Below are 23,788 nucleotides of genomic sequence, written 5' to 3'. Positions count from 1 at the left end.
GGCGGACATGGCCCCCCGAAGTTTGCGAAAGCTGAACGGTCGATGCCCGATTTGCTGCACGACGCTTCGCGCGCCTACTGGTAAGGGACACACATCATGGTTACGTGCTGCAAGCCGCACTGCGTATCTCAGGTCTTCCAGGGGTCTGACACTGTAAGACCAAGACACTGTCTCAGTGATGCCGCGCAGAATAAAAGCTTGCTGCAAATGGACGTGGTAACCGGTCACGAAGTGTCACGGAGAGCGCCGGATCTACTATATCATGGAGCAAGGAGTGACATCGTGCTGGAACTGAGCCCTCACCTCGCTGCCAAGAATGCCTACATGACACCTGACACCCATTTCAGTGCGTTGCGGTGTTCCTTGCAGCAAAAGCTCCGGTAGACAGCTACAGGAATGTAAACATAGTTACTAACACTGTAGCTTACTCTTCGAGTCGGTCTCGAATATCAAGAACCGAATCGTGCTGTCCTCCCCACTTCATCGTCAAAATATCATTGCTCATGCTGTGTCACATTTTTTGTTCAGTCCGGTGACGGAAAGCAGGATGTGGATAAGGGGAAGAATCCAAGGCGGAGTGGCACGGAAAGGTTTAAGCTATTGAATGGAGCGTCACACCCTGCTGTGCATGCGTCTTGACGTGTAACGGGTGTCGTAGATAATGGGCCAATAAACGGAGGTCACTGGATCGGAGCGTATTCAGCAGAGCCTCTAGATCTTCTACAGGCAGGTGTCTGCCGGCCGATCCAGGCACGTTCGATGAGTACGAGCCAGGCGGCACTGAAAATTGTGCTCTGGTGAAGGCGGGGTTCCACAAAATGCAGACAGGTTGTACAAGCGTACCAGAGCCCGGTAAATGGCTAGTCTTGTTCTCGAGCCGCTGCTCCACCTGATGTCTGCGATCGACTGCAATCCACCTATAAACCTCGCTCCTAGTCCCACAATGTGCTTCCACCGTGAGAGCCCATGGGACCTTCGAAATCCTCTCAGCGATCTGTCAGAGATGAACTGTGACTCACTCGCGGTTTGCTGTGTGTTCTCAGGGAGGCACGATGCTCCTCATTTGGCGATGAAATTCGTTGAACGCAGTTAGTAAAAGCTCTACCATATCATTAGTTGGAATCGGTATTACTTGAGTCGGAGAAGAGTAGAACAACGACCGTCTTGCCCGTGCGACGGAGACGAAAAACCTCTGTACGTGAGTCAATTTAGCAGTTAATAATGTTGAAATACATGTTGCGTATCTATCTTTCTTGGCTTTTCGTTTTGCTTTACAGGGCCAACCACAGTCTAAGACACATTATAGAACTACGTGACCAAAAATGTACAGCCAATGATGGACCTATAAAGCTACCGGATTTGAACGCCTTTAGCACAATGCCCAAAGATACGGCCATTATTTTAAAGAAATTCTGCTCAACTACCTCGCCCGCACATCGTCCATGCTTCCATGACCCTAGTAACTTTTTGTTGATAGAATTGTTTCCGGTACAGATAGTAGCGGGTATCCTACCCCTTTCGCTCTTCCTACATTTCATTATCGTTTTGCCTTTGTTCTGTCTTGTGCGAACATCTTCAACTGAGTTGCAGGAACAGGAATGACAAGATAGAGGAAGTGCTGCTACATCTTTTTCCGCCAGTTTTGTTCCCTGGCAGTCCGGCAGGCAGACGGCCGACTACCCGGGAAAACCTTTCCAATTGCACGTACGATGCCATTTCCTAATAGCAGTCGAGACGAAGGGACCGAGCAGTGAGCAAGTAGGCAAGGAGAAGGCACTCAGCAGTGCGTAGGCTAACTTGCCGTGACCGATGGCTGGAATCCATTCTTGGCTGGACGAACCAGACGTTTAATTACGATGAGTGGAGGGGCCGGCAAAATACATTCCTCCAGACACCTGTCACGCTCATCCATCTAGTAAACATTGCAGGCTTCGCTGCATTCGTATTAGGGGCACTTGCGTCGTGCTTGCGTTCGAGGTTGCTCGTAAAGAACCTATGCGCATGTTGGGTTGTTCATGCGCGTTCGGTTCCTTGTGCTGTAACGTCCTAGAACTACGGAGTGGCTGTTTCTCATAAACTATAACTTGCTGGATGCTTGCCAAGAAAACTGCACGCTCAGCTTCACCACATCTTCGCGCGAAGAAATCAAGTTCCTATTAAGTAATGTCCCGCAAAAAGAGAAAGACAACGAACAAAACACACAAGTTTATTATAGTTCGAGTATTACGATCGTCGTGATGCAGCGTCGCAATTTGACGCCAACGCAAGTATGAATGAAATACAGTAAAACCCTCTTAATTTCGCGAGCCCTTAATTTTCGCGAATTTCGCAAATCCAGAAAATTCGCGAACTTTAAGGGCACGCGGAAATGTTAAAACAGAGCAGGAGGAGCTCAAGGATGTTGACGAACCCGCGAGATTTTGCGGTCGCAAATATATCCCCGTTACTCGATTCGCGGAAGGTCCGCAAGCTTAAAGGATTTGCAGTAAGTGCATTTCAAATGCGATGCCTCTATCTGGCACTAATGGGGAGTGCAGTGCTCCTCAGCGGTGAAACGCCCCATGCCGTACTCATCGTTGGTCTGCCGTTGTTGTCCTATCTGTCTTCGGTTTGGTTCACTATTACCTTGATACGTGCATTTGACAAGAGTGCAGTGTTCAGAAACTTTTAAATTACTGTTTCTAAATCTATAACAGGCTCACGGCCCTAAATGTAACCATTAATCTACCCTAATCCTAACCGAATGCGAATCATACCAGAGATTCATCAGACGAACAGGGACATTATTTCCGAAGTTGGTAAAAGGAATGGAGAGTTGCTATAGCCCAAAATAGTTCTTTAATAATTATTATAATAAGACTAATAAGTATTCCACGACAAAAGGGGTAATGTCATGTGAGTGATACGGAGTTCCTGCGACGCTTCGACAGTTGCCCATAAAGTTAGCCAAGGCAGTACAATCATTTCTCTCCCTTGTCGACTGCACAAAGTTCGTACGGTTCGTGGATTGACAAAATACATTAATATTCCGACACAGTCGTAGTACCACATAATCATCATCATCAAAATAAAGCTGTTGCTGTTTCCACCTTCTACCGCTTCCCTATACCCCAGGAAAATCATAGCAGCAGTGTCGTTTGTAGTCTTATTTGTAACATCAATGTGTGTATCCCGCTTTTTGTAGCGTAACAGAATTGCGTAGTGAATAACGACGGTTGAAGAAAACGCACCAGCGGTGGTATTCGAACCCACGCCCTCCGATTTCCGGTCAGAGATGCTACAAATTGCACCATGCTGTACTTTTTTTTAAACTATACCCACTCTTAATCTAAGTTAGCACTGTGTATATCACATTATTTCTAAATATAAACAGAGTAGCACTGTTGTTTTCACACGTGCTCGTAAATTTTCGAATCCGGAAGGTTCTATAATAAGCAGACATAACTTCGCTACCAACAAAATCCCCAGCAACGAACGCGAATAACCCTTACCCTCCGATACTGAAACAAACAACTCGCGCTCTGATTTTCTTCCCGCATGCAGACTGGGTCTCTTCGGTGGCGGGGACGCGCACGAGACATTAGTTCCTGTCGCATTCTGCACGCGTGACGCGAGCTTTTGTCCTCACACAGAATACGACGAAGCCCAGCGCACATTCTGAGTTGGATGACTGAATGCAGGCACGTGCGCATACAACTGTTCCAGGCGTCCACGCAGCTCCTCTGTGCTGCTCTTATACAAATGATGCGCATGGAAATCGTAATCATGGAAATCGTAATTAAGGAAGCGCGCAACACGTACGTGTTGCGACTGTACATTAAGCACGCTCACGTGAACCGCGTGTCAGTGGCGAGCAAGGTAGCCGTGGGAGTGATGAGTTTTGCGAAAGAATGCGCAGGATGAATAGTAGGCTGTGCGCAAGTGCAGATGGTTATGGATGGGAGTGGGTATTGTTGAATGCAGGTGTGGCGCCGTTGGTTGACCAGGCGTATGAGATGGCGTGGGTAGTAGTGCCCACTTGACGGTGTTTCGATGTGGGAAAATATACACTGTGACTGTAGCTTTACGTTTTTGGCTTCACACAGCCTACCAAACAGGCACAGCTTCACGCACACATCAGTGTTTTGTAAAATGGCACCGTTTTAAATACCTATACTACAAAAGCGCTACTATTTGAAATGGAATATTCTATAAAAAAAACACAATTTCAGGGGAATACCGTTTTAGATGGGTGTTCTGCAAACAGGTTTTTGGGCACTGTGATCACAGACTGCTTAATAACAAAATGCTGCTCATTCACTCTAGTATCTATTTTACGTGCCGAATGTCGCAAAAAAAAAAATATTGCGCAGATTCACTTTAGGGGCATAGCACTGACGAGCGTTAAGACTCATCGTTTCACGTGAACCTACGAGATAAAACCGAACCGAGGAAAGAGCCCTTCTCGCTAATGGGGAGTAGACACGTCTCCAATGCCGCGCTCCCAGTCTAATCCTTCGTGTGAACATAGCACGCGTTCTTCCACCTCCGTCATGTGTCCGTCGCGGCTTCCAGGATCACTGGTGCGTGTGATGTACGCTATACGCAGGAGGAAAATGAAATACGGAGTAAACCAAACTTCTACTTTACTTTTACACTATTTCTGTTATGGTTTACTTTTCAACTCCACATTACGTAGCCAATTTTATCTTTCCGAGACCAACTTTACTCTGCGAAGGCTGCCACTACTCTCCTAATAGTGAAGAACGTACCTGATGGGGTAGTGAGCATCATAGAGCAGTGAGCGTTTACGATTTTAAAACGACATCGTTATAGGGTCCACCAAAGTCGACAGCCGCGCAGGTTCTTCGATAACAGTGATGGAGAAAGAAGAGAGACGAAGGAAGATGAAATTACGGGGATGGTGGTAGTGATAGCGAGAGGGCTTGCCGTTGTCGGCCTCACAGAGGTGGGCAACGTCACGACTGACGCCCTGGGGGAATGTGCGTCCCGGGCCGACATCTGAGGTAACTGTGCCGACATACGTCTGAAAGCGTCTGAGGAAAACCCAGGAAAAAAAAAAACCCAGACGCCGGCACGTGGAATGAGAAATTACAAATGACACCGAAGCTATAGCGAAACGAATAGACCTCCGTACTGTTTCTGCGGGCATAGGTGGCGCGGGGGAGCGGCGACGTCAGCGCCTGAAAATAGGCAACGTGCGGTAGTTTAGCAGACGACGCCAGGAATCGAACCTTTGGTCCCCTGATCTCTGATCGGGTTCAATCCCGGCCGAGGACGGTAGCAATCTGAAGGAGGTAAACATTGCTTCCAGCACCGTGTATTTGAGATTTTGGGCGCACGTCAAAAGAACCCCAGGTGGTCGAAATTATCCGCAGTCCTACCCTGCGGCACGTGCAGCATGTCGCCACACACTCACATTACGTGTAAATGTACTCCCAATGTGATTTTTGTAGGAGACGACGCGGCACTTTTAAGTACATGGTCTCGAGTTGTTTGCACTTGGCAAGATGCCCCGCTCTTTCTGTGGGTTTCCTACAGGTTTTGTAGCTTTCCTTGGCGCCATACCGCTTGAAATACCATGCAGAACCCGCTGATGAAACTACCTACTATATTGGGTCCTGCCAGAAATGGCACTGCGCAAACTTCGCTGCAACAGCCCTATATGGGTGCCTGAAGGGAAGGATGGGAGGACGACCCTATGAAGCTACCACATTTGAACGCGTTTAGTAGAATCGCCAAACGATACAATCAATGCTTTCTGTTTTTAACTTTCCACTCACGTTTCCTAGCATGTTAAGCACGGTTGGCCAACCCAACTGAACACGGTATTCTTCACCACCCATATACTAATAAAATCATAAATAAATATATAAAAACGTGTACCTACACTGACACTGTCTCCTCATGCCTGATCTTCTCTATTCCATAATCTGCCTGGTCATTCGGCACCTTAGCTCTCATTAATCGACTCCCGTCTCGATTACAAGGGCTGACTCACCGATAGCGAACTCAACGCATCAGTGGTGGAGGCAATCTTTCGCTAAGCATTTGTCACCCTTCTGTAACGTAGACGAATGTGGTTGGTAGGACGGGTGGGGTAGAAGTAAAAGAACCGGAAAGAATGTCACCGCGTTCAACAGTCAATTTGTCTCGGTGGCTTAAGTCTATGGCTCAAGATGGGATCCTCCAGACGAGAGACGCTGGATTACAGCTGTGGTGCTAATTGGGGCTACGCGAAGGCTGACTAACACCCCCGGAGGGCAACGTCGATATAATAAACAAATGGTTAGCCTGTAAAAAAATACACAATACGTTAAATCGCAGACGAGGATATCTTTTATCACCGGGCGGGTCTCTTTCCTCCGAAGGGAGCACTGGGTTCGCAAAGTTGGGAAAAGTGTGATAGGTTAAAGACAGGGACATAATCACGATTCATGGTTGCTTTGCCGTATTCGGTTTTCGTATGTTTGAGGAACAATTTATAGTATTTTTGCGGTACACGGATAACCTTTACGGTTCTTAGACTCGTGTTAGCCTGGTGCCTGCCTGGCTTGAGGCCTCGTCGACGAACGTACAGCTAGAGGTTCACTTCGTTTACACCGTCTAAGGAGTAAATTATTTCCTTCAGTAATACGAATTGTTGAATGTTATTTTATTATTCACCGAATAATGTTTCTGATAAAGTCTCAATAGCGATAACGTTTCTCTCTCTCTCTCTCACACACACACACACACACATAAATGTGATGATGATGTGGTGGGTCGTTCCCCGCCGTTATGGCGGTTACACTGCCCCATTGCGCTTGTGGAAGGGATGAGAAAGTGATGATGATGGAAAGGGTGTCCTATTAGAGCTCGTCCATTAGTCCAGTGCTGGAGAGGAACTCAACAACAGCTCGTAGGCCTTGCATCAGATGTGAGGGGTCCGACCATGGCCCGAGAATTTTGGCTATAAGTCGAACTGGCGTTGATCGACGCGTTGGAGAGCAGTTTCCATGAGGGCGCGCTCGCGATCGTACTGTCAGCAGACCCGGAGGACGTGGTGGAGGCCACCGCGCACACCACACGTGGAACAGCAGCTGGACGCGCCGACACCGAGGAGGTGTTTGAAAGCCGGTGTAAAAGCCACATTAAGTCTCATGCGGTGTAAGACTGTGGTAAAGGAACATGTTTCTCAGAAGGACACTGAACACCGGAAAATCCAGTACTATCAAAGTAGACGAAAATTTTGTTGAATGTCCGCTCCAAATCAATGCGTCATGTTGCTTCTTTTTTGACATGGCGAGTTGTACGCATCTAACGTTTAGAATCCCCCACCAGCACTCAGTAAAGGTGCCTGGAAGTCGACCTTAGTCCATGCCAGCTGCCGCAGCTGGATACTCGATCTAGGTCATTCCACGCGCCACGCTGCGGTCCAGGTCGCTGGCACGTCTGGCCAGTTGTAATTGTCTTTATTGTGGAATCTGATCTTAACCCAAAGCAAAATTATACGGCAAAGGTAGCATCTCTCTGAGCCTGAGTCGAGTAACGGGTCGACTAGGAGTGGAAAGGACACGAACGAAGTGGACAAGACGGACGAACGACCCCGGACACATTTACACCAGCTAGCTTGCGTTCTTCAGTTATTTGTTTGTAGAGCAGGTCGCGTCTAAGACATTGCAACTTCTTGACGATTATCGATAGGACGACCGCATCGGAGTCATTGACAGGATGCAGTGCAGTGAAATGGTATGGATGGTAAATGGGTATGGCCGCTGGATGTTCAAGGTTCCGTTTGCGCTTTCCGCGGGTTGCTTACTTCTGCTTTCCAGCTTATCATGCCTCGCTACAGTGTGCTTCAGCACAATAGGCGTCTTGCGAGGTTGTCTAATGTAATGACGTGCACAGTGTGCCCTTGTCTTAAAGGGGCAGTAAAACGCTAAAAACACGTTCACTTCAAATTACGTTGCACGTATGTTAATTTCGTACTTGTTATCATAATTCGAAACTTTGATTCCGTCATGAAGCTACAATCCAAATTATGCAGGACTCTTTCTTGCTTCAGCGCTGAGCAGCGACCGTCGTTTTGGCTCGTGCATCAGTGTTTTTAGTCCATGCTGAGCGTGCACGCGCGAGCCACGCCATGGAGCAGTCCCGGTGAAAACCATAGTGCGTGTTGCGCGTCCGAAGGACGTGAAGAAGATATATCTTGTCAGTGGAGAATTCACGAGAGCTCTTGTGGGCTTCAGTGAATCGGTATTGAAAAAATGCAGCGGTGCGCATCATGCCGCGGATATACGGAACACAACGATCGGACCCGTTCCAAATCCACTCGTCTACGATAGGTATGCGCGCGCTTCTCCTGCTGTCTCATTGGATGCCGCCAATCGTTGCCTCCTGGGTATCCCATTCGTTGCCGCCAAAGATGGCTCTGTTTTCATTGCGTTTTTCTTCTAAACGGTAGAGTTGTGTGAACTAATTTTGTTTGAATTGCGCTAATTGACCCTCTTTTCAGAGTAAGTTTTTTTTTTTAATTTCATTGCCCCTTTAATGCTCCACGCTTTTAGAAATGTCTCGCGAGCTAATCATGAGTCTGTGCTCAGCTGGAAACGCCCGCGCGGTGTATCCGGTAATTAAGGACACTAAACCCATGCCATTACCATTAGAAGTAAGAGCTCACGAGACGCGTGTTGTTAGAAAGAGGCGATAATTCCGTTTTTTTTTTATTGGGGGTGAAGGCTACAATGCGTTTTGTGTGAAACTATCGGTAACCTACATTCTGGCACTATGCAGGTTATTCTGTATAACACAATTATGAATGTACGATACTTTTTCCAGAAAAAGGACTACAAAGCATTATTATTAGCAGACGTCAGGTACAGGTCTGCGAACTGTGGCAGAACATAAAGCCACTATAATTTTTCCTTACTGCGCTTTCTAAATACCGTTACGCAACCTTCCAATACTTATTCAACCTAGCCACCATAACGTAGCTGCAAGGAGGTTCAGTCATTTTAATGTCTTTCCCTTTTTTCTTCCTTTATGCTTGAGATTCACGCGAGAAAAATCAAATAAAAGACAGACATGACTTCTGAATTGCATAACAGGAAGAGCGTGCTTCGAAAAGAAAGAAAATCGGAGCGAACGCTAATGACAACGTGGCTCTCCGCAGACCCGGGCAATGGTCAGACCAGAAAACGCATTGAGACCGCGGAATGCGTTTTCTCGTACAAGAATTTAGGACTCCATGAAAACGCTTGAAGCCTCGAGAAAAAGATTGAGTCGGAATAATTATAGCATCAAAAGGAATGTTCACGAGGATTTTTCCTCGAACGAATTCCTTTATATCCGTTTCTTGTTTCTCGGAGTCCTGGGCAGCATCGCGTCTCTGCCCATCCGTCCCTTCGCGACATAAACGTTTGTGCGTTCCAACATTGACCAATTTTTCTGCTTCATACACTCTAAGAAACAATGAGGGTTAATTTAAGTCCTTTGGGGGGGCTAGATGCATTGTTACAACCATTAGCCCCCTTTGAGATGTAAATGTAAGAAAGTTTATGCGAAGCTTGTGCACGTTTATGCGAGGCGATTCTCGATGTTGTAACTTGATATATTGACCTAATAAAATTGATTGATTGAAGTTTAGGTACAATTTGCAGTGAGGGATCTATATTTCGGGGTCAGGGAACTGAAATTGGGAGTAAATGCAATCTAGAGGACCAGAAGCTGTAATGACGCCCACATTTTTGTGTTTTTTTTTTTGCATCTTTTCCTTCTTCTTTGCCTTTTTTTTTTTTTGTGGAGTGTATGTGCATAGAAGGAGTCATACCATAGATCGTAAACAATTGATTTAATTTGATTATATATTATGGATTGCTAACATTAACGCTACACGCGATGGTTTTTTTTGTTTTTTTTTGTTTTGTCATGGCTATTATATGAACGCTTTATCGCACGGTACTGCAGGCTAAGCTTACGTTCATCGCATTTTGCACCTAAGGCTGTCAGGCCCGCGTTTCAGTGTTCTAGTACGGACTCTACTAATAGCCTAAGAGCCAATATATCTCCCTTTGTGCTACTGCATCAGGTTTATGCCCGTTCCTCGCTTAAAATTGTAGAGCTGAAGCAGGTGGTCGCAATGCGTAGTACTTTGCTTTGACACTCGGGAGAGTATCAAAGGAAAGAAAAATGCGCTAGTGAATCGCTGCTGTCGATCTTAAGTATACGTATGTTCCTGTTCCTGCAAGCATATTCGACAACAGCTTATGAAGACAGAGTCTACTACGTAGTATTTTTATCAAGTGAACTGACATGGACATACTACCAGATCCTGTTGTCCGTTTCCATTGGGTGCGTAACACAATGGCAAGGGTAACTTACCAGGGATTCGCAGGGCAGAAAGCAGAGCGGCGAAAAGAAGCGGGGAGTGACACATCTTGAACATTGTTGTACAATAAGTCCAATAAAACAGGCTGTTAGACTTAGAAGAGTGCGTCATAAGAGTTGCACCGGGGATGGTTTGGCAAGGAGGATGACCTGTACACAAAGAGAAGCGTGCAGAACGTTAGTGGGATGTAAAGCACAGCTATAAGCTGCTATTTTGTTTTCAAGTGTGCCAGGATAACGTGCTGTAATCTTGGAGAAATTATCCACCAATAACCTTTTCGTCCATATGGAAATTGGACACCATTCTTTTTCATACCGTTGTTTGACGAAATCTTTCTATTGTTGTACAAAACATGATGAAGTCAGCACCTTCAGCATTGTTATCTTAAGGGCTAGGCAGTTACTTCCCATCTACAAACGCATGTCTCCGAGATCAAACACGCGCTATCATCGTGGGTTGCAATTACGAACAAGTGAGGATTTAGGACAGGATCTCACGTCTATGAAACAGCAAAAGGTTTACGAAACGGAAAAAATGTTTAATTCTGAAAAAGTGTACGCATTGTGATTACTACAAGGTAGATTTAAAGCGGGCTTCTCCGCGTTCTGACTCTTATTGAGGTAGAGCACGCTTTACAGGCATCGTTTCGCCATCTCTAACTTTGCTTGGTAGAGACGGTTTGCTTGCAGTCGGCTACGAGGTAGCATGCAGGTAACATGAGCCATAGAATAAAATGTGTACAGTTTCTGCTCCCACTAGTTGAGACCTCGCAGTATCCTTACTTTTCTTTGTCCCTGCTTTGTTTGTAGCAGGGGTCTTACGTGAGACCTCAAGGGTGCAACCTTTCAGAAGAAACTGCAGCACGGAAACTCCAATTATACGATATATTAAATACAGGGATCTCGTCACGTGTTAACCTGATCTCGCCTGTGCCTGTCAATGAAAGTTTAGTAACCGCCCCTGAAAAATATAACGGCTCTTCCGCATTATTTTGCTCCACAAACGAACAACAGTTACATTAGAGCCCTGCACGGGCCCCCAACTTGGTCCGGGCCCGACCCGGCCAGCGGCTTGTTATTGGCTGTGTGCTCCGGGCCGGGCCAGTAAATGACGCCAGCACAGCGGGCCGGTCCGCGCCCGGTCCGACAAACATGTTTCACCCCCAACCCGGTCGAGAGTCAGGCTCGACCGGCTCACGCATCTAATTCCACGCAATGGAGGACTATTTGTTCATATCATCACGAGCTTGCGTCATTCCTGTGCATAGCATTTGCAAAAACAAGCAAGGGACACTGTACTATGCGTATGACTTGACCCTCTATAACATTCTCAAAGGCACTTTGCACTGCTCCTGACTCCTCACGTATTTCACAAACACGTTCGCAAAGCTTGGTGAGAATGGTAAAGATTGGGAGGAGTTGGTTGACAGCATCCTCTACATCCACAAAAACTTGGTAGTGTAACGGTAACGCGCTTGCCCACGTGCGTCCTGGATTTAATTTGGTCTCGTGCTGTTGTGGTGTTAAACAGACAGTTCTTGTATGTTTGTGGCTGCGTCTTCTCTTCTTATAAGTTTACTTATAAATTTGTATGATAAGCGCTAGAAACGCGTACGTCACGGCTGGAAATACTATGCCGTGATCTACGCGCTGAGTCACCGGGCCAGGCCGGGCTCTATGCACTGGGCCATCTGGCCGGGCTGCATAAAAACATGAAGGCCCTGGCCGGGCCGGGACATTTTTCGATGCGCCGCGCCGGGTCGGGCCCGGAAAAGCCGGCCCGTGCAGGGCTCTAGGTTACATAGCTGATCACAGTAGACGCTCGTTCGATATAAACGGGCATACGATATAAGCGGAAGTGTCACAAAAACAGCGACAATAGCCTCGGAAGCATCAAGGGAGCCTTGGAAAGAGCAAGCAAACAAACTCTTGTGGTGGAGCATCTTGGCAGCCTTCTTAGTTATGTGAGAAAAAGCGATAGAGAGCGAAAAAGAAAAAGGCGTAACTTGGGTTTGCCGTACGGACTTCAGCGGGATCGCCCTTCGCACGAAGCGAGGTCTGCTCGTAGTGTACACTGCACATTTCAGTCGGGACACAGCGAGACTTGAATAGAGGAATAACTAAAAAAAAAAAAAAAGCTCGAATAACTCGAAACTCGATACAGTTACAAAGAAAATTTGCTCTACATCGACGATAGCTTGTCATGCGGGTCTTGACATCAATGTCAGCGTCATTGTACGAAATATTTGTAGTGCATTTCGCACGGCAAAAGTCTATTATAGTCCGCAAAGTGACTTACGCTCAATAACGCGGCCAACATAAGGGAGCGACTCTGTTGAGCGATATCATCTGTGAAGGCTCCTTTTCGTAGAAAATTCTCAAGGAAAGGAAAGTCTCAACTGATTCCAATTTGATTCCAATTTCCGCTCGAACTACATAGAAACCAGAACTCAAAATAATTATTATAGGACGAGCTGAGAGCCCATAATTCGTGGGAGCTCAGTTCACATGCGAATTTACGATACAGTGATACAGTGATTTACGATACAACTGATTTGTAACGTCGCAATTTTAAGAGCATCGTCTACGCTATGAATGTCACTGGTCACGTTGTAATTGTTAGAGGAATGGCTAGAAGAACGCGGTGCAACTACGTTGCATTTTGACCCGTTTTGTGCGCATAATATATTTTCAGAACTAGGGTAAGGCTTGAACGTTTCTCACCATGAAAATAGCCACCGTCGCTCCATATGACGTGTTTCCACGCCGAAAAATGAATCAATGCCACAGAAGCGATGTGCGACCTCGCGAAGCTCGTTGTTCTAAGCGACGTACGAAATGGATCACCGCGGACCTCACTGTCTGATGGGACGAATGTTCTCTGCTGCACTTAGCACACGCTGGTAAACATGTTCGGAGACACTTCACGAATGCATCACCATCCTTTTGCGGCTAACAAACCTCCCGTAAGACGCCACATCGAAATTAATCACCAACACCACTTCACAGAGCAGGTTTCAATGCCACAATCACCTGTGCCACAATGAGTTTCAGAAAGAGGTCCTCAAAATCTTGCAAATACAGCGCACTGCACAAAAGCGAGAGCTGATATGCAACACAACGGCTGGTTAGCACCGACGAATTTTTGAGCAACGGAGCCACATGAGAACAGCATAGACACATTCGATATTCAAATGAGCAGTATTTCTTTCAGACATGCTCTTTACGCTGGTGGCACGGCGTCACGACAAAGCGGAGAGACGAACACAAAAGGAGGCATGGCACTGAGCGGGAAGCGGACGACAGACAGCGTTCTCAGAGCGTCGTCTGCTAATGTCCGTCTGCTAGCAACTGATCTTGGCGTTAGCGCGGGAGCCGACCGGAGCGCCGCGGATCGAACGGACGACCAAAAAGGGAAGGATGAAAGTAAAAGAGATGGGAAGCGGGGGAGAAATGGGAGAGGTATGCCCACCTGGAAGGAGAAAGGGTCTTGTCGTATATTTCAAGGAAATGCGGTTGGGAGGCCGATACGTTTGACCCTCGAAGCAGTTTCAGTATTTGGTTGGAGAGGCAAGAGGAAGAAAAAGGGGAGGAAAGGTAGAGGAGCCGGCGAGTGAGTAGAAATGAAAATCGGTGCGCATATCAGTGATGTGTATATGTGAAGAAGAATAAGAAAAAGGCCGGGAAAAAACGGCGATAAAAGTTAAGTTTACTCTCTGTTGTATAACGAGACAGCTGATATGTGCTTTCGGTCGCGACGAGTTTTTACGTGAGCATGGGCTATTTTCTAAGATGAAGTTTGGCGATCTCTCGCTCAGCATGATATTACGTTCCTCGAACATTGCTGTCTTTTTTAATTGCCCACGCACAGCGCGTCAGCTGTACGTTTATTTGAGCATGGATGCGGACTGATGGTTATGTGATAAAGAAGAAAAAAATGGGGATGCGAGTCGCGGATGTGATGCACACTAATCGCAGGCAAGTTCTTTAGGTTCTGAAACGCTTATACGTATAATATCTACAAAATATGGTCGGATCAACTGAGGTAGCAAGCTGTCCTTAGGAGGAATAAATAAGGGAATATCTGCGGCAATTTATTTGAATAAGTTGAGGGAATGATACGTGCACAAAAGCTCCAGGAACACGAAGCCGCCTCATTTCAATTCCCTGCATTACACTTATTTCCATTAAGGTCATCATTAGTACAGGGACTGGTCTGCTCATCTGCTTCAGTCCGCCGCCAGGGTGTCACCGACGCAGAGAATGACGACGCTACCATGTTCCGCAAACTTTCGTTCACAACTGCACATATTTCTAAGCATACCATCGTCTAAGGTATACACCCAAACAGCTTGGCCCAACATTAGCTGGATGTCGGCAACACCGGTCGAATATCTGACCAATATTAGATCTGTACTGCCAATATCCAGCCGATACTAGGCCAAGATATTGTTCTGCTTTGCTAGCTTTATTGTCGTGTGTGTCCTGTGTGTGTGTTCTGTCTTCTTTATCTTGGAATTTTCTTGTCTAGCTGTTCCGCCGACATCCATGCTTTCAAACGAACGTCCATTGGCGTGATCTACCGCTTTTCCCATTGCAGTAGTTTTTTGACTAACGGCTACCAAACACGGCGATGGAACACGGCGATGGAACACGCGGTGGTCTTTTGCAGTCGTACGCTAACGAAACCGAGCATTACTCGAGAACTCAGAAGGAATACTTATCCATTTTTGCATAGGCAAGGTTAGATCCTATCTCTACGGCAGCCGTTCGTTTGCTCGGTGCAGTTTCGACGTGGTTACAGAGAACCAGACGTTGTGGTGGCTCAGTTGGCTGTACGTTTAAACATCTCGGTTGCTAGACCGTCAGGTCTAGAGAACGTGACAGAGCCATCAAGTTCAATGCCGAATGTCTGATTCGGATGTCGCCGCGCCTTCGCGCTGACCACTGGGTCTGTTCAAGGCCTTCCACCTACCCGTCTACCCCCCCCTGCACTCGATTTTCAGTACATTGTGCTGCCTGGGGCTAGCGGCTAATGCCGGCTCCTACTACTGCTCCCTTCCATCCACAATAACCAGCTCGTCAACCATTTTACAGGATTGGAATTCATTCGGCTCGTGATCATGAACCATTTAGTCCTAAAAATCGCTGGGAGGCTTGGCAATGGACCACTGTTCTTTTTCCGCTAAAGTGCCGCAAGATATTTCCCGAACCGGCAACGGCGTTGAGACCCTACATCTGCCTACAGTCCCCAGGCCAACGGGCTTACTGGAGTCATCCTGCTCTTGCAGAAATGAGGGTACTTTACAATTCTGCCGCGTGAAATAGCTGGGACTCTGTCTTCCCATCCGTCACGTACGCGAGCAATTCTACCTCTCAATCATTCTGCCACGCGCATCAGTCCTTTCCACCTTCTTCGTGGCAAGGAGCGTATCAAGTTTCCACACCTCCAGGCATCCGACAACCCCGCAACCCCACAACGGAAGAGGCCAGATCCACTTCCCTCACGAACCGGTACGATCTGTGGGTACGCCATATAGATCAAACTCTTGGCACACACGCACAGTAGCGCGACGTCCGTCATACACACGACGTCAACTCTACGGTTCAACCGGTTGACACCCCATGTGACGGACATGTCTCCCGAAGTCTTACGTATTCCGTTCATTAGACAAACACTCTGTCTTAGGGGTGACTCCTTGCTCCTCCTCTTTCACTCCGGGGAAGAGGTTAGGAACACGGGAAGGACACTCCGTCATTGCCATCGGATGGTCGAGCGCAGCTTGCGTTGTCATTCGGTGGGGGTCTCTCTGTATCTCCAACATCACTATCACCACCTCTATGCCTCGGGTCCGTGTTACAATATCACTGATGGGAATTACGTACAGTACACATTGAATACCCAAACATACGCAGATATTATTATGATTTTTTTTTCAAAGCTGGGGCTTTATACTGTAGGTTTAATTTTATTCAATAGACATCCCCAAGCACTCAGACCCTTGGGTAGTACAAGGACAATTTTGTAAAACATATACACATACTAAGAGCCGACAGGAGAGAGGCAGTGACGAGGTGACAGAGGTAAGACATAAATGAGCTGCTGACAACGAGAGTAGGGACAGCAATGAATAAGGAGACTGGTTAAGGGTTGACGTTGCGAGGGACGCTGAGACTTCTCTGCTGCCGAAATGGTGCTTGGTACATGGCACTGTACGTGAGGTAGAATTTTGAGGTACTTTGCTCATCATTAAAATGTACGCATTGTTACAGACTGTCATCTTCATGGTTCTCGAGGAGGGACACAAGGGTCCGGAGGGACACAAGAGGGCAGCACGTGGGCCGATCATCGCATTCTGTTCGACTACATCGTCCTAAAGTCTGTACTTGGTCATCGTCATTCTGTCCTCATTAAAAAAAACGTCTAGAGCTCTGGTAAAACCTGGTCCATCGTTATTACTCTGAGGGGGAATCGCAACAGCATGCAAATGTGTGTGCGTGCTATTTCCTTCATAGAACCAGCATGTCGGACTTGTTGGCAGAGATCAAGCACACGAAGAACAAAAAAAAAGTCCTAATAGGAAGTGTACTCCCCATTGCACCCATCGTGATTTCCTCATCATAATTCCGAATACGACACAGGGTTCGGCATTCCAGCATTGTGCCAACACCCTACTCACGTTCGCCCTCATAAACGAATCGCCCTCATCACCGGCCCTTGGTCAAACCACGCCGTGAACTCATTTTACGACACATCCATCTTGTTCTCTCCTCCCTGCAATCTTCCTTCCCAAATCCCATCCACCTGCATCTCTGCACCTCCACAATCCCTCGCACGTGACTTTTTTCCTCCCTGGTTTGTCAACCCCACCGGCGGTCACCTGGCCGTCGAGCCATAAATAACGAGAGCGGACATGGAAGGACAAAGCTTCATTAATTGCCGCAATAATTAAACACGTCCCGTTCCACCATTTCCCGCCGCAGGAAAGTCCAGCCATTTGCTTGGCCACCATTATTAATCGGCAAGCTCGGCACGATTAATCATTCTACTGCCATCAGGGGTGCACGATCACTCTTGCCGCCGCACTATTTGATTAAACAGACGATATAATTTCACGTGCCTTCCCGCAAATTCCATTCGGGCTACGTACGCACTGTTTCCCTATTTCCCTGTATCACGTGTCGGACCAAATCTCTGCCATAATGCAGGTCGCACTGGATGTATGCTTGCAAGTGTACTACCTGACGTGCATGGCATGCAGGGATTGCAGGGCAGCGTGCGGCGATTACAAATGCGTGGTGTAGGTTGTGGAATGTCGAGATGGGCTGCGTCTAGAATGTGAGGCGGGTTTTCAAAGCATGAGGAATGCACGTGCATACAACGAGAGAGATGGGTAGGTACGTTAGTGGACTGATGCACACAGTGCAAAAAGTGTTCAGATTCATTCGTGCACAGTTTCTTTAGAGGAGCAACGACGTGTCATAGCTCGAAACCTTCATGCATTCACCAATCACTCTATTAGGAACCATCATGCAGAATATTTGCGTTTCGCGGGCATTATTTCTGTGCAATCAAATATACAAAAATGCTCGGGCAGCAATGAGCGAGACCCGATGTTGTCGCGGTGCGTTATAAGACCTGCGTGATATCATGTTCTCGTGGGGAGCTGCCGTAAGCTGAAAACTTGTCCGGGACCACCGAAGATTTTTCTGCATCGGCGCTTCGGCGGTTCGGAGGGCTGCATCACTTGTCACCTGATCGGCCTTCCATCGGGACTGCGGACATCACGAAGTGACATCGTGTTCTCTCGTTCACTTACACGCTAGTTAGAGGAGCTATAGAGGGTGCCCGCGGTCAACAAGGATCGTCGCACTTGGGCAAGAGCACATGCTACCTGTACGCCGCAGTCAAAGACGATAAATTTATGGAGCATTTCACTAGTCCTTTAATGTTAAAACAGACGCCGTGTGACAGACACTGCGAGTCATCCGAGGATCTGAACCACAGCAGACACAGTGTAAAGCTAGGACACAGGTGATGGTGGTGGTGATGATGGTGATTTCCGTAGTCGGCCACGCTCATGCTGGCAGCGTCGCGACTATCGCGGGGGGGGGGGGGGCGTCCTGGGCCAACTTCACATGAAAGTGTGCGTGTCGACATTTGTCTTAAAGCGTCTTAGGAAATCCCAGGGAAAACACCCAGACGGCACAGCAAAGCACACCAAGATACAGGACACACAGGAGCGTGCCAACAGCGGAACTTCGTTTGGCGGTGTCCACTTCAAGCACGCACAACGACAACGCTCCAAGTGTGTCTTGAAAACAATGCGTTGAATTGTTCCATAAATGACTAGCAGTTGCAAAGTACAAAAGAATCGGTTTATCGCGCTCAATGGTTCTCCTCAGGTACTCGTGACAGGAGCCAAGTGCGCATGATTAAAATTGATTGGGATGACTAGGTGTTCAACGGCGCAATGACTACAAACTGTTTGACTACTGACATTGTTTCTCGGTAAATACGCTTGCTAGAACTAAATATCCAAACATAATCTCGAAAACTACATATTTGGATATTGTGGGCCCCGTTCATTCATGGAGCACGATAATTGGAGCACGTTCACCGAGCTGTTCAGTGTGCCTCTCACATAAATTGCGACGTGTTATGCAAGTAAAATTGCAACCAGCTCACAAGGGTTGCGTTGTTCAGAATAACGCACACCTTTTACGTAAGAGCATTTGCATTATCTACGAGTGCACCTTTTGCGTTCATGTGCATGGACTTCTATCAATTCATGCCTAACTTAGTGAACTTCCCTAAGTGCGTCTCTCCCCATGGAAACCACAGATGCAAACGTTTTCATAAGACTGCAAAAAGAAGGAGAGATTAGGAAAAATAGAGCGCTCAATTTTTGCATTGTCTTCCACATCCTCTCTCGTTGTGCACTCTCGCGCTGTAACGACTGAGCTGGCCTAGCAAAGCGTTTCACAATAATAGCCTCATCACATTAGTGTGCCTGTTGTGTTGGAACAGTTCGATTGATTGATTGATTGTTTATTTAAAAGAAAACCAGGGAGAAATTGAACTTGTCTATGTGAAATATCCCGTACCCAACACTACGACATGCAATCCAACTTTGTATAAACTGAGATTATACAACATCAATACTATATAAAGATCGCGAAAGCGTCAGCAAAAGAAGCACGCGCATCCCCCCATATAACCCTCTTCCGTCGACAGTACCTTCGAAGACAACATTCCACTTGACGTCGCGAACAAGAGGATGCAGGGAAGGCGTGATTTCGTCCTCCAATATAATGCCAGGCAGTCGGAAACTCATTCCAGGGCTGAACGGTTTCTTCTCCTCCGGCAGCGAATAGCGGAGGAGGAATTCATTGACGTCCCTTACAATGAAAGAGGTTCCGCTTCTGCTAGTGGCATCTTTACAAATCGACTGTCTGAGTTACACGATAGTTGCCTCTCTTCATTGGCAGTCAGCCATGTGTGCACGTCCACAATAAGCTGCCCTCTTTTATTCATTTTTATTGTGCTCCGGGGCCAACAGTTCTGCCCTCTTGCGTCGCCAATGGGCAGAATGCCGTTCCGTCTTCAGTATTCTGGCCGTGACGCAGAAGTGTCAAAATGCCGTGTTGAAGATGGTGGAAGCGGGAAGGCTGTCGTTAATGAACAATGGCGAGCACAACAGTATCTATCAGTGACTGTTAGCGATGCCGACAGCTCTGTTTTCGTTAGCTCTGCCTGTTTAGGCGTTGATGGAAGATTCTTGGATAGAAGTTGCTTTGGCGGCTGTTTTATGAGCGCGGCAGTTTTTGCTTCCAAACTTTTGAAAACGACATTTACGAAAGCGTCGGATCGTGGTGGATGGAGCGTTTAATGAGTTTTGAAGAGACGGGAGAAAAGAAATGCCGTTAAGAAATAACGAAAAAAGGAAAACGGAATATAATAAGGGATGTTACCGGAAGAAAAGTTGCGATGAGACGAACTTCTAAGTACGCCACCAAAAATAAGCTGGGTGTGGAGAACACTTATTCGTCGCGGGAAGCTTGCCCATGAATGAAACGTGTTTGTAATCATTGAGGAATGGAACGCTGACTGATACAATGATACACAGTGTGCAAATAAATATCTACTTCAGGGTAGCAGAATAAGATCGAGTACCTTCGAATAAACAAATGAATTACAGCAAAACAATCACAGTAAAACCAAAGACGTGGACTGCTGCGTTTCAGCTGCGTGTGCTACAATGTGCCGTTCTTCTTTTTTTTGCAATACTTCCTCTGCAGCGAAATACTTCTACAAATTGACCTTTAAAAAGCAGTATCGCACATTTAATCCAGCAGGAATCTAAATGATAATGGAATAATGTCTAACAATCATAATTGCATATCTTTAGATACTGCATATTTTTAAGCACTAATCACATGATTGGCCGGGCGCGTTCCTGGCAGCGCGTGATCACCGCAGCATCGTACCGCCTGCGCTTGTGGAATGAGCGGGGCTACGATGCTACGGCGTTCACGCGCTGCCAGGAACACGCCCAGGTTTCTACACACCTCACGCGCTTACCGCGCCTTAATATTTTCCTGGACGTTCGAGGGGTTGGTGAAGTCGAAAAAAACATCATAACAGGCTACCTCACTGTGCAATCTAATACAAATGTAATGTAACCTAACAGATTGAATTACATTACTACGATGCCGAAAAGTATTTCAGCAACCGCTCTTCGTTACTCTCTTTTACTTTTTGCACATATTGTGCCCGTCCGTTCGTCTTCGTCTTCATCAGTGAATATGTATTGGGCTTTATGAACGTAGCAGAGCAGTGACATTACAAATACCTTCTACAATCGCTGTCAGAATCGATACAACAGCTTCCTTCTCCCACTTTCTCTCTTCATATGTACTCCTCTGAGTGACGTCACGGCTCCTCGTGACTACGTATCCAGCGACCAGCTGGTCCCCCAGCCAACGCTTCAGAACTGCAATTCAACACAAATTTCCAGAAAACTTCAGTTTGTCGATTGTTTACTCCTTGCTTCCTCTTCGTTCCTCTTGTTTAAGAGAGTGACAAAGAGCATATATATATATATATATATATATATATATATATATATATATATATCAACTATTTGATTGAACTGTCTTTCAAGTAGAACTCCTCTAGTTTATTTATTTTCCTAGGGAATCACACACGTAACATGAAAAACGGTTAGGAGCAACTAATATTTATTCGAACAAGAACTTTCGTGCAAGAGACTGCACTTCTTCAGACTGAACCTGAAGAAGTGCAGTCTCTTGCACGAAAGTTCTTGTTCGAATAAATATTAGTTGCTCCTAACCGTTTTTCATGTTACGTGTGTGATTCCCTCTTCGCGGGCTCCTTGACAGTGTTTTATTTTCTTCCCCTTTTCGACGTATTTTCCTAGGCGTATAGCGAATGCAATATAGAGGCGTTCGTCAGATACCTGTGGGGGATGTGTGTGTGGAAAACTTCCCAACTTCATCGTCAAAATATAATTATTGCTGTTGTGGGGATGTTGCACACAAATCACACCTGTATCGCGAGGCACAACTGGCGTTACTGGAACCGGTGCTTCGCCATATACAAGAACATCCATCTCGATGAGTTTGTGGTAGGCGGCAATTGTGTACGATGGAACGTCATTACGTGTGCGAACGTGTGTACGTACACGCGGCACTGGGAATTTCTGATAAACCGTTCATGAAGTGCTCTTCGAAGTTCCTTGTCTTCCGCAGCCAAAGCTGAGGATCACGCAAGGCTGCAGCTGGTTATGGTATACATACAATGCATTCACGTTACCAACAGCAGCAACTCTGTCCTGCCAGCACCATGTCCGAGTAGATACAGCGTTCGCTTTACGCTAAAGTCACGGTGAAGACTGGAAGGTCGGTGGTTCGAATCCTACCACCGGCTGTCCAGTCTCAAGTTTTTCCGGAGTTTACTGGCAGGCATTCCAGACAAATGTGGCCACAGTTCCTTCTGAAGTCGGCCCGTGACGCACACTAATCCTCCTTTCTCTCAGTCCTTGCTGTTTGCATCTATCCGCCCGTTGATAGACTCCAGTTGCTCTGTGCCACCAACACAGTGTAAAAAAATCGCCTTGTTATCACAATGACCTTTCTTTCCTCCTTCGTTGTGTGTCAGCCGTGCCTGAGGGTTCTATAACGTGCGCCTGGGGAAATCAAGCTATGTTCCGGCCCTTTTATCCGCTACAACAATGAATCCCTTTATTCACCACCGAGCTTGCAGTACTGTCGTCGTCTCTTACAAACAGCTAAGAAGGACGAAGAACCGTATGATTCGATTATAGCGTTCGATAACCTCGTCCGTTTCCCCCCTGCTTTCAGAACCTATATGAGCATTATTGGATCGAGTTGATCAGTTCGTGATGTCACGCAGAACAAAACTACACATCCAAACGAAATCAAATCAACTTCAATCTTGTCTGACAACTTGTCACCATCTTGTAGCTCGCCCTTTCCACAACTTGGGTTAGTTCCGGATGTGCCAGTAATCGCAGAAACAAAACACAACAACAGCACGCAGCATCTGCGGGAATTTCCCCTTCTGCGCCATCGACGTTACATCAAACGTCCCGAAAGAAAGAACAACAAACGAGCAATGCCAATATTGTTAGCGAACCTCCAACATCGAACTATCGTGAACATCGTGAGCTTTACCCAGTGCCTACATCGATATAAGTTGTTGGGCGAGGACAGTGAATTGAGAAAGAAGAAACGATAAAAAACTACCCCGAGTCCTCCTCTCTTTCTTGCCTTCCAAAATAATGAAGGTTGACATAATTGGATGTCGCCGAGCGTGCGCGACGCTGAAAAGACCAGCGAAAATAAAAGGAAAGAAAGCGCCAGACACATCGTACGCAGCCTAATTGAAGCCAGTTCGGAGCTAGACTTCGACCAGTGCGCAGTTTGTGTGCTTACGAGAGAGAGAGAGAGAGAGAGAGAGAGAGAGAGTCTTCCAAGGCAACAGAGACAGCGATGTGGACTGGTTGCAGGCGAACAGCCATACTATCATCGATTCGAAGAAACATGTCCAGGACAACAAAGAGGAAATACACACTCGTGTCAACATCTGTAGTTGCGGGGTCATTGTTTGTTCAGAAATGATTCGCTATTTTCTGCCCGTGTTTGTCTTACGAGACTAGTGAAGAAGGCGGCGTGCCTTCAACTTAGAAACTCGCACAGATGTACGTGCAAAGACTGTGAATGTTTCAGGAGTTTCAAGGGGTCATGTGAGGATATCTAAATATTGCCCTGTGACAGGGAATGCACTTTGTCACGCTGACCTTCGATTTATGATACTGGCTGGCGCAGTAGTCGTCTGTGTATGTACATACTCTAGACATTTTTGTGTTGTATG

At 46.8% G+C, this 23,788-nt stretch overlaps 1 protein-coding gene across 1 annotated transcript in view; it reads right to left on the bottom strand.

Moving 5' to 3' along the window:
• The window catches only part of LOC135393791 (cell adhesion molecule Dscam1-like), a 384,001-nt gene that overhangs the window by 289,640 nt on the left and 70,573 nt on the right, over window positions 1-23,788 (bottom strand). Inside the window, exon 4 of the mRNA XM_064624063.1 lies at window positions 10,363-10,518. Within this exon, the coding sequence (XP_064480133.1) occupies window positions 10,363-10,480 (118 nt within the window). The 5' untranslated portion in view covers window positions 10,481-10,518. The remainder of the gene's footprint in view (window positions 1-10,362; window positions 10,519-23,788) is intronic.

Source organism: Ornithodoros turicata, chromosome 5 (genome assembly GCF_037126465.1).
Source record: "Ornithodoros turicata isolate Travis chromosome 5, ASM3712646v1, whole genome shotgun sequence".
Lineage (NCBI taxonomy): Eukaryota > Metazoa > Arthropoda > Arachnida > Ixodida > Argasidae > Ornithodoros > Ornithodoros turicata.
Note: the sequence above shows the minus strand (reverse complement) of the source record. Positions and strands in the feature narration are given on the sequence as shown.